A 12258-nucleotide genomic window follows, 5' to 3' on the forward strand; every position below is an offset into this window, starting at 1 on the left:
GCTGTAACCATAATATTATTGCCACCTGTGGCACAGAAAGACTATCAATGACAGTTACCCTTATTTTTAAGAGGAATATTTTATGATCTCTTTAAATTGTCGCCTAATAATTTATCAAAACATCATCAATTTTTAGTGATGAGGAAGAAATTATAAGTTTGAACTCTACTCTTATATTTGTGTTGGGCATATAGTTTTATAACAATAACCATTTTAAGAATCAAATTGATTAAAGTATTGAACATTCTTTTTGGTAAGCTTTTTTTTTTTTTTTTGGGTAAGCTTTTCCTTTGTTTTCCGGTAAGCAGCCAATTGAACATTTTATGAACACGTTAACCGAAAGGATACATAAAATGTAAGCCCAATCATTATGTTTGTATCTTTGTGGTATTTGGAAGCCCAATCTTTGGTAACAGATGGCAATAAATATAGCCCAAAATAAATGAATTATTATTATTATTGATACCTTTCTGTTTTTATTATTATTTTTATTTTTGTTGTGTTTTATCTTGTTTGTTGATTGTCTTGTTTCTATTATTTTAAAAAGATTTATCGAATCCTGCTTAAGTAAATATTGGGGATTCGAATCTCACATTGTATATGTAGTAATTTATTGGTCAATAATAAATCTTTAAATAAAATTTTGATTCGCGACGAATTAGTCTTTATCGTTGTGAATAATTTAAAAAAACTTATTGAATAATATTTTTGAAGTAAAATAAATCTATAAAAGAGAAAAGAAAATTATCTTCACGAAGAAAGACTAAAAATCCTTTTTTATTATTTTCAAATGGTGTCGTATCCGCGCATATCAGAAAATTTTCGAATGGATCAATCAGAAATAAAAGTTAAAAATGTATATTTTCTAGAAAATTGAAAAACGATTTAATGATTCATTTTAGTTATATTTATTTATAAACTTGCTATTTCCTTTCATTATTACAGTATAGAGTGCGACTTTCACTCTAGATAAAACTTATCCTATAATAATAAAGTACAATGAATAATAATACGTACAACGTCATCCTATTACTTTTAGAACTCAAACTAAATTAAATTTTTGTATTATATTTAATCTAAAATATATTAGATTAAATTATATTTAAATATTATTTTTAATTTAAGATAAATATTAAAATTAAATAATAAATTTAAATTTTAAAAGATTAAATAAAAATATCATCAAAATTTTAATTTTTAGTATAAAAAATTTTAGTTTTTTTTTTTATTTTTACTTTCTGAAGATACTAAAACCTAAAATTTTATATTCTAAAATTTTATATTCTAAAACAAAAATTTTAATTTTAATTTCTGATCATTAAACACAATATTAAATATCAATCTTATAATTTCAATTCTAATTTTTAAAAATAAACACTACTTTATATTTGCTCAATTAATTACTCACTGTTGACACACTATACATCATTAGTGAACTGAATAAAAGAAAGTTTATTCCTAAATTCTATACTAAGCAAATCCATGTGAGTATTATATTATCATAAAAATGAAAGTCATGCAGATAATAATACCTACATATATGTTACTTGTGGGACTTTTCTTTCTCAAAATACAATTTAAATTACTTCTATATTTATATTATTATTAGTAGTAAACTCCAGATGTTGAAAAAGCCAGCTGTAATGTAATCATAGGCCATATATGGAAACTTAAATCTTTAAAAAAATTATTGCAAAACAAAAACTTTAATGAACCTCCACGTGGCCTTTCTGGAATCAACCATACCATGTCATGTAACATGTTTATAATAATAACTCTTTAGTATTATTGCCACCACCTATAATATCTATAACTGTTTGACTTTTCCATTCATAAAATTTCTTCTTGATTTGATTCAAAAGGATATGTGGAAGGGATCAATGGCTTTTCAAGATGAAGCAGCAGCAAAATTGCTTAGCTCTGATCTCAATGAGCTGAGTTTGGCTGCTCACAAGCTTGCTGATCATGCCATCAAGCTTGGTGGTTTAGGCTTTGGAGCTTCCTTTTTTGGATTGATTGCTGCCATTGCTGCTATGTATGTTTTCTCAAACCATAATAATTCATCATCTCCTATCTCTAACTCTTCCTTCTCCTTCTATGCTCTTTAATCCACCCTTTATCTTGTTTTTACTTGTTTAGAAATTTTTATACTATTATCAATACTCCCTTTTAAATTTTGAGTGAATATATTTAGCAGATAAAAGAAAATAAATAAATAAATTAGTGTTAATTTAGTGGTTTACCTAAGTATTAGTATGGCTTAAATGTCTCATACTTAATTAATATGGGTCGGTGATAGTGTGATAGATAAGTTTATAGTTTGTTGATAAGATCAAAGGAGATAATCAATCATAGTGCTAAGAAGGGTCCATTAGTGCATTAAGCAACTTATATTGAATATTGATTGTCCTATTATATGAAAGTTGACAGTTATTGGTTAAAATAGTAATCACCTTCATATACATAAATTTGTTTAATTAAAATTTAACTTATTACTTCTGTTTATTTTCTACAGTTACTTGTTGATTTTGGACCGTACAAATTGGAAGACAAACATTCTTACAGCACTACTCATTCCATATATTTTTTTCAGCCTGCCTTCAATTATTTTTGGTGTATTCAGGTCAATATCTTGTTACAGTTCTTTCTTCTTTTTTCTTTTTTTGATTTGTATTATTATCATTTTTCTCTAACATTAAATTTCTTTTTTATTCTTGGCTAATGCAGGGGAGAAATTGGAAAATGGATTGCCATTATTGCTGTTGTTCTAAGGCTTTTCCTTCCAAAACACTTCCCTGGTATGATACATACAAATTCATCTAAGACTTGAGAGTAACCCTGCTCTTGTTCACAATAATCTGTGAAATCTCTTTGTTGTTAATCAATTCATTGAACATGCAAATATTTTGCTGCTATTCTTGTTATACATTTCAATAATATTTAGTAAACGAATGACAAGGAATGAGTTTGTCTTATGAGAGACGAATTTGTCACTTTTAAATTCTAAGAGACTATTAATTTGATAATAACAAGTAATATACTGAGTAATGCATGTTAATGCAGATTGGTTGGAACTGCCTGCTGCATTGATTCTTCTTGTTGTTGTTGCACCATCTCTAATTGCAACCACTTTCAGAAACAACATTGTTGGTGTGGTAGTATGCCTAATCATAGCATGTTATTTGCTGCAAGAACACATTAGAGCCTCTGGTGGATTCAGAAACTCTTTCACCAAAGCCCATGGCATATCCAATTCTGTTGGCATAATCCTTCTCTTGGTTTATCCCATTTGGGCCCTGGTGGTTATCCTCTTTTAGGAACATACCAGAAAAAAAAAAGAAGCAGCATTTTAGACTCTTGGTTTTTGCTCTGTGTAAATTGAACTATTTTGTCTTTTGCATCATTCATTTGTTGAACTTCATTACTTCATGGCTCATTTGTGTATGACCTATATAGTTTGTATCATTGTATGTGTAAACAATGTAAAATCAAATTTCATTACTGTGGAATATATATTACAGGATGATTTGGGTTTCCATCAAATTCATTGCTTGCTATTCTAAACAAATAAAGTTTCAACTTTTGCAATGCCCAATATATCTTCAACTAGTCTTATTGGATTTTTCATTGTATCATATAGAAAATAGTATAATATAAATAGTGCATATAAAAGTCTCTCTTGCCACTTTGCTCACACCTTGGTTCCCTTGGCTTCTTTGTATAGCTCCTCAATACAATCCTGAAAATAAAATAAGCAGTAACACAATATTGATTTGTTTTTCTTACATGAATAGCATTTTAGCATATTAGAACATAAGACAAACCTTATAGTACTTGAGTAATTGTGGTCTCTTCAATTTGAATGTTGGAGTTATTAGATCTCTCTCCATGTCAAAGGGAGCTGGTTCCAGATGAATTGCCTTTAGCATCTCAAAGCCTCTAAGCTGAAGAGAATAGATTTCATTCATGTCAAATTTAACCACCATTATTACCAATACCAATATCAGAATACTGTATTATAATTCAAGAAATCATGTGCATACTTGATGTTTCTGACCAGTGCTGTTGAGCTCATCTAAGATGTATTTTCTTGCCTTCAAATTCTCACATAAAGATTTAAAGTCATCTGTTGATGAATTATGCTTCACTGCCCAATCTTCAAGGGCTTTTCTATCTGGCACCACCACAGCCACCAAGAATGACTCAAAACTGTTTCCATAGACCCAAATCTGCATAGGAACAAAAAATATCACTCTACAAACTATATAGAATTATTACATAATGAATTTTAGCTAACAGGAGGAGTTACATAAATGGTTATATCTCTAACAGCATTGTTCTGTGACAGAAATATACCGATGTTATAAGAGGGCATCGCAGATACTTGTTTTCGATATTTTCTACAGAAACATATTCTCCTTGAGACAACTTAAAGATATTCTTTTTCCTATCAATGATTTTCATAGCTCCATTAGGCTGCCATTCTCCAATGTCACCTGCAATGGTTTCAAAAATCATTCAGAAACACAATTTTGAAGTCATTCTCCAAAGTTTGTTCCATAACAACAATTAAGAACTTACCTGTGTGAAACCAGCCATCAACCATGACCTCTTCTGTAAGATCTTCACGCTTATGGTAACCTGAGAACAAGGTAGTCCCTCTAAGGCAAATTTCGCCACGAGGTTCACCGGAAAGTGCATCATATCCCATCTCCGGCACGGATTCAAGCCTGGCCTCAATTGTTGTCATAGGGACTCCAACTGTTCCCATCATGGAAAACACATTGCCTAATGCTGTGAAACATCCTCCACAACTTTCAGTAAGACCTGTCACATAATCAAAATGATAACACATCAATATAACATAGTAACTAGTATGATCAAGAGAATTATAACTAAGATACTAATATCATATTATCATACCATATCCTTGTGCCAAAGTAGCTCCACTAGTGATCCTTAGAAACTCCTCAATGTGCCGAGGCAGAGGAGCAGCGCCGGATAACAGAAGCCGAACTCTTCCACCTAAGCCTTGTTTTATCTGTCATAAAAGAAAACATCAATCCAATTTTCAGGTCAAATTTCACCAACAGAAATCACAGTAAAGTGCAGTTACCTTGTCAAATACAAGCCTATCAAAAAATGGTGCTGCTTTGTCTTGTGGAAGACCCTTCTCTAAGTATCCCAACTTGCTGTCATCAGAATCTAGACTAATTACTTTGCATGATTTTGGAAATTAAGGGTCTAAAATAGAATTGTTTAGTGGCGAAACGTACTAATTATATGCATACTGAAACAATGCACTTCGCAACGCTCCTCCGGATGAAATTTTGCTGTTGATACCTTCAGGCACAAGTCATTGGTTATAACATATGACATTTATGAGCTAAGGTAGCAGTAGGACAAAAGTAATGTCTCTCTACCGGCATAAACACGGTCGAAAACTCTAGGAACGCCACAAAATATAGTTGGCTTCAACACCTGAACATCCTCCATTAAGTACCTCACATCCTGAAACAATTAACATGGAATGAAGCATCAAAATGAGACATATACAAGAAAGGAGCAAAATACTAATGATAAAAACTGAATCCGAATCTTACGCCTTGCCAGAATCCAATTGAGGCTCCCCTATAAATGCAATAGGTCTCCATTATCTGGTCATAGACATGAGCAAGAGGAAGAAAAGAGAAGTACACATCATCTTCGCTTGCCTGCAGCAAGTAGTACATATTATGAGTAGAGAAAAATCAAAACAGGACAAGGTGTGGTATGAAACTTGTGAACATTCAAGAAGATTGTTATCTTACTGCTTTGTCTGTTAAATGAAGTATTTGATCAATAGACAAAACTTCAGCCATGAAAGCCTCATTCTTAAGTATGACACCTTTCGGTTCGCCTGTTGTTCCACTTGTGTACATGATTGTACAAATGTCAGTCTTCTTTTTTGGTGGTAGATCACAATCCAAGTTCCCCTGCATGCAGAGCAGAACATACAGGATTAAACAAATCAAAGTGGTTCAAAGTTTTTGCTTTTAAACATGAATATGCAATTAAAAATCAATCTTTGTTTCCTACCAACTGGAGAAACTCTTCCCAAGAGAAGCAGGATGTACCATGTTCCTTGGCTTCCTTCTTTTGCGCGGTCGAAACATTACCAAAACTCACAATAGCTACATTATTAGATTGTAGAAGTTGGTTAGCATTGAAAAGAAGGAAATTAGCCTTAATATAACAGAAGCTCAGAAACTGAAAGAAAGTAGAATCATTTGACATACTTTTAAGATTTGAAGAACACTGACCAAGACAAGACAAAATCTGTGAAATACAGAAACAGTTATATCATCTCCAACAAATTGAAGAACTAACTCAAATGCAAACTCAGGAAGTAGAACTCACAGAAGGAATCTTGTTTTCCTGTACAAATGCTATTGAAACTTGAGCATGGTTTATGATAAACTCCACTGCATTTGGACCTGTTCTTAGGTACCTCAAGAATCATTAGGTAAATGTTTGGAATAATAAAAAGCATCTAGAAATCAATGAGAAAAGGAATGAAAAACATACCAAGTGTGTCATATAATGGGACATATGTTACTGAATGGCTATTACAAGCCTGCAGCCACCAAATTTAAATCAAGTTTAGTACTAAACAGTTTCTTGCTGATCAAGTATCATTTTTTCCCCTACAAAATTTCAAGGTACTATATTTATTTATATATACCTCCATTGTAATTATCCATTCTGGACAGTTAATTCCATATATCCCACAATGATCACCCTATTGATGACATATAAAATGAAATATTAGCTAGGTAGTTATACTAGCTGTGTTAAATTTACAAATTAGCATGAGGGAGAAAGATGGTGAGGTGGGTTATTACAGGGTTGACACCACGGCTACTCATGGCTGAACCAATTCTGATAGCTGTTTCATAAGCCTCCTGATATGTCAGCCATTTATATGGATCAACCTGCAATTCCAGTTCATATAGTTAACATTGTAAACCAAAAATGCTATTCGTACACTAAAATCAGTCACCAATGTATATGTGTATAAATACATATGTAGTTAATTTATTCTTAATGTGTATTTGTATTCTAACATATATTTCATACTAGTAGCTAATTTTGATAGCTTATTTTTGTATACAAATAATATGTTTGAATTTTATATGATCATGAAAATCATTTTTGGCTTATGAGTTTAATTTATATCATTGTTAGTTTGTTTACATATAACCCCTTCCCTCTATTTTTCCGCAATAAAAGTCTATTTAATTTTGATCTATCACTATTATTCATGTTAAACAAAAAGTTAAGAGTCAACATTAATTCACCCCATTAATCTAAAAATTACCAAACAATTGGAAAGAAATGAACATTAGAAAAAAAATTTAAAACTAAAAACAATAAAAATATTCAAAATTTAAGTAAAACGAATATTAAAATAAAGTAAAACTAATTTAAAGTTTAAGATTTAGGAGAATTTAGGATTGAAGGTGGACAAGAATGACTGTGATTTTGAGAGGAAAAAAAAATAAAAGAGTAATTTTAAAATAAAATAGTGAGTGTGTGCATTTCAGCATTTGTTTAGCCGTGGTCCAATAATTGATTATTGACTGAAGATGATTTAACAATTATATTAGATATATACTAAAATCAATCACTAAAATTAGTTACTGGAATATAATATTTAAATATAAAATATATATTAAAAATAAATAAAATTATATGTGTATTTATACACAAATATATAACGGCTGAATTTAGTAATTAATTTTAATGTGTAAATACTAGATAGCATTCTTGAATTTTTTGGCTTCTCGGTATACTTACATATTAGGGTGTGATTATATTTAAATTGGAAATTATGAAAAAAGTATATATGTTGTTTTTCACTGGAAATAAATGGAAGGAAGAAAGAGGAAGGAACAAATGAATCTTGGAACCTCTGATTCAGATTTCTGACGACGACCCAGCATTGCCTTGCTGGGGTACTTGCTTGCAGAGTCCCTGTAAAAGGATGAATCAAACTTGACAAAATATTTTTACTATGTCAATAATTATAATAACTGGCCTATTAGCTCAGTTGGTTAGAGCGTCGTGCTAATAACGCGAAGGTCGCAGGTTCGAGACCTGCATGGGCCAAAATTACATTTTTTTTTCCTCTACTAAAAATGCCAAGCATTGTTTTGATAATTCAGTATATTGAAGCTAATATTTATCTGCATTTGAACATAGGATGATGATGGCAAGAGAAATGAAAAGTGACCTGAAGAATTGCCATGGAGAATCCAAGTGAGGTGGCAAGTGAAGAAGAGAATCTTTGGCATAGATGCATCTGTACACTGGACCTGCTGAAGGCTTATCATGAGTGGCTTCTTTTCCTTCCTCCACCTTCACAATGTATGCTTCCTCCATTCTCATCTCTTTTCTTTCTTTCTTACTACTATCTAATAATCATTTTCATCTTTGTATAAAAGAGTACATATGAATTTATCAGAGGGACAATGGTGTTAGGAAAGTTTGTTGGGCTGAAGCAATAAATTACAATCAACATTTAATAAAAGTTTTCACACTTATATAATCCCATATATTATTAATTATTCCATATACTTTCATGTATATATGTCTTAACTATGATTATTCACATACTCTAATTTATTTAAGAATTTTATAAGTATATAAAAAAGCATACATTCAATTTAATTTCCTGTTATTAGCAAAATAAAAAATGTGAATCTCAAATTCTTTTTTGCCAATATAAAAATATATTAAAAAGAAAAAAAAATATTTGGGTAGCAGTGTTTATAATTTATGGGCCTCTTATGGATGATATCTGGCTTTTTGCATGATTTGAGCAAGGTACCACATCAATGGCCGAATGCATTTATTTTTGCTGTAAAAGTTTGGTGAACCTTGCCATCCCAAAAATCAGAAATTTATAAGGAAATTTCTCCTTTAATTTCCTCTTTATTATTTTTTGAATTTGGAAAACAATAAAGGGAGAAAATTTTATTTATCACTAACCAATCATATACTACTAATTGAGTTTATGCACTTTATTGTTGTTACTCTATAATGATGTATAAAGCTTAAGATCTCTTATTACTAGCAATTCACAAAAGTTATGAAAACAAGGGTTGATGAAAATAGAAACAAAATTAAAAACAAGAACCAAATTTATTCATATATATATATGTACCTCATTGAAACAACTGCTATGTAGCAGGCATATTATATTACTATTAGAAGTGTAGTAATTATTTATGGGGGGGCTACTAATGCAGGTGCATTAATGGTGTCCATTGTTGATAGTGAAACCACCTGCCTGTCCAATAATAATGCACATTTAAATATCAACCACCTAATATTAATATAAAAAAATCTTTAGAAGATAATGAAAAATTATTTTAAAAAATTATTTTATTTTATATATTTAATTATTTTTAGAATAATTAAATAATATTAAATTTAATCACCAAAAAATAATATTAAATTTAATAAATATATAATTATAAATATTACCTACACGATATTATAAAAAAATAAACTAATGTCTTTTTTATTGTGTATTCTTTTAAGTAAAAATTTCGTCATAACTAAATATCAATTTGATTATCTTTTTGAAAGAATTTTAAATATATTAAGTATATTGATATTTTAATAATTTTAATAATTAATTTTAATTATAAAAAATATATATAATATATATTAATTAAAATTAATTATTAAAATTATTAGAACACCAATATTTTAAATATATTTAAAAACTTTCCTATCTCTTACCTCTTCTATTTTTTTTTTTTCTCCATCATCCCTTTTGCATGCCTTGACTTTTTAACCATTGGATAAAGATGAATTTAAAGCCACACTGAAGATCAGAAGAATAAAATATATTAAATGAAGAATAAAACCACGGTTGAAGAAAAATGAGTTTTGGTAGATAAGGTAGGCAAGTTTAATTAATGCTTTGCTTATATGTTAGGGTATCATTAGGTATACTAAGTCAAACCCATCTTAAAATCTTAACAATAGTGAACCCTTAACTAAATTAAGTGACCCCCAATATACAAGTTATTGTTCTTATTTATTTGAATAATATTTTCATCAATATTATAATTGAAGTGTCGCATAGTGTTATTATTATTATTATTATTATTATTATTATTATTATTATTATTACATAAACATTGTATGTGTCTGTGTTCTGTGCATCAGAGAAAGTGCAGCCTTACCTTACACATTTGATGGAAGCTCATGCATTATTCTGCTTCATAGTATTTCGTAATCACATGAAAGTGTACCTTTTTGTCAAACATGTGCATTCTTAAGGTTGCAAAATCCTTAATATAGAATTTATATATATTTTCAACTCTCAAGTCTCGAATTTTAATAAGTATTTACTATTTACTATCACAGAATAACTTAGAAATAATGTACTAATAAATAGAAAAATTCAAGAGTTGAACTACCCAAATAAATTAAATAAACATATACATAAATAGATGATTGATTAATGAACGAACTTCCAATTAATTCATGTTGTCAAACGTTTTGTTTCACTAAGGGTATCAATAATTAAAGTAGGATATATATGATTCAAGCTACACCGTAATTCTATTCGTGAGTGTAAATTATTTTTCTAAAGCCTCTCTTATCTTAGCTGCGGGTTTAACCGAAACTCCACCCACACCTAAACCTTTCCACATGACCCTATCCAATTACATTCGTAAAAAAAAAAAAAAAAAAAATTATTTTCAACAAATAAAATATTTAATCCTTTCACATTTTATAAACATTAATATTATAAAAATTACAAAATTATGTCTATATTAAAAATTAAAAATAACATAATCATCATTAAGACTATCTAAAATTTCAAATTTTTTGTATTATTAGCAGATTGAATGCTTAGTTTGACAACATAAAATACTTGTATATAAAGGAGGGATTTAGTTCGAATCCCATCCCCTCATTATATATTAAAAGTTCAGGTAGATTGGATCGAGTTGGTATAAGTATAACATCCATAAAAAGTATTTACAAATTTAATTAATTAATAAATATTATTATTAATATTAACAAATAATTATAAATTATTCATATATTGTCAATTATAATAACGATATATAGTATTATTTGACTAAAAAGATACGATCTTTTAAAAATAATATATATTTGAAACATTATATTTTTTATTAACATATTGACAATAGAAAAACCACAATCGTTTATGAATATGACAAGTTATAATTACTGTGTGCAATATATTTAAATACACTCTTGTTCACTATTTAAAATACACTAATCAAGTATATTTTAACTATAATAACTAAGTGTAGGTAATCAAATGTGCATTTTACTGTACATTCACCCACATAATATTAAAAGATTCCTTTTCAATATTTAGCACATCCACTAAGGGTCAAACCTAGATGTATCATATTAAAAGACATATAAAACATACGGGAGAGTTTTAAATGTATCGAAAATACCAGTGTTATAATTATTTTAACCGTTTATTTGAATTATAAAAAATATATATAATATATATTAATTAAAATCAATAGTTAAAATAACTGAAATACTAGTATTTTTCGATACACTTAAAATTTTTTCAAAACATATAGATTACCACCTCAACTAAGGCCTGGACCTTCTAAATTAGTGTTAGACAGCCCCAATTTCAGACTTTCAATGTATCACTACATGATTGGGAGGCCCAAATTGATGGGCTTGTTAAAGTTCCGAAGAGAATATGGGCCGGATTTGGCTTAAAGAGCTCTTATGAAGTTTACCAATTAATAATTAAATCATGGAAATATGAAAATAGAAGAAACCTAATCTATTAATAATATAATAATAAAAAATTTATTCATATATTAAAATTAATTACTAATATATTTATGTATAAATATATATAATTTAATTTATTTTTATATATAGTTGAATTTAGTATACACATAAAATATTAGTATAATAATTGATGGCGGAAATAGCATGGTAGAGACTACGGCCTGAGATATGGTTTGTCAAAAAAGAGAAAGGAGGTGAATTCATGCACGTAAGTAGAGAAAAATTGGCATTGAATAATGAATGACACATAAAAGAAATTGAGGTAGACCATACACACAAAATTGAGAAGAGCTAACCGTAGGTAGAGTGAGTGACCATGGTAAAATTGCATGGAAAGATTCCCAAGTTGAAAAGCATATAAATGGCATTAATTATGTGATGATGAAAGGGTTCACA

General features: G+C 29.1%; 2 protein-coding genes and 1 non-coding gene across 3 annotated transcripts; 2 read left to right on the plus strand and 1 right to left on the minus strand.

Annotated features, from left to right (window-relative positions):
• Nucleotides 1–1691: 1691 nt before the first annotated feature.
• On the plus strand, nucleotides 1692–3543 carry LOC107628943 (cold-regulated 413 plasma membrane protein 1). The gene is made up of 4 exons (XM_016331587.3): nucleotides 1692–2035; nucleotides 2516–2623; nucleotides 2728–2798; nucleotides 3064–3543. The coding sequence occupies exons 1-4, from the start codon at nucleotides 1866–1868 to the stop codon at nucleotides 3315–3317; spliced, it is 603 nt and encodes a 200-aa protein (XP_016187073.1). The 5' UTR covers nucleotides 1692–1865; the 3' UTR covers nucleotides 3318–3543.
• On the minus strand, nucleotides 3478–8865 carry LACS2 (long-chain acyl-CoA synthetase 2). Its single transcript, XM_016331586.3, has 19 exons — nucleotides 8276–8865; nucleotides 7953–8016; nucleotides 6885–6974; nucleotides 6725–6781; nucleotides 6568–6616; nucleotides 6400–6476; nucleotides 6279–6318; nucleotides 6079–6173; nucleotides 5811–5975; nucleotides 5604–5714; nucleotides 5424–5511; nucleotides 5277–5343; nucleotides 5117–5192; nucleotides 4924–5041; nucleotides 4582–4827; nucleotides 4357–4496; nucleotides 4044–4229; nucleotides 3825–3944; nucleotides 3478–3739 (listed from the first exon to the last, which is right to left on the minus strand). Exons 1-19 carry the CDS (start codon nucleotides 8428–8430, stop codon nucleotides 3692–3694), a joined length of 1992 nt encoding a protein of 663 aa, XP_016187072.1. The 5' UTR covers nucleotides 8431–8865; the 3' UTR covers nucleotides 3478–3691.
• On the plus strand, nucleotides 8078–8151 carry TRNAI-AAU (transfer RNA isoleucine (anticodon AAU)). Its single transcript has one exon. It is a non-coding gene; the product is annotated as a tRNA-Ile (tRNA).
• Nucleotides 8866–12258: the final 3393 nt, after the last annotated feature.

Source organism: Arachis ipaensis, chromosome B3, assembly GCF_059453495.1.
Source record: "Arachis ipaensis isolate K30076 ecotype BB chromosome B3, ASM5945349v1, whole genome shotgun sequence".
Classification (NCBI taxonomy): Eukaryota; Viridiplantae; Streptophyta; class Magnoliopsida; order Fabales; family Fabaceae; genus Arachis; species Arachis ipaensis.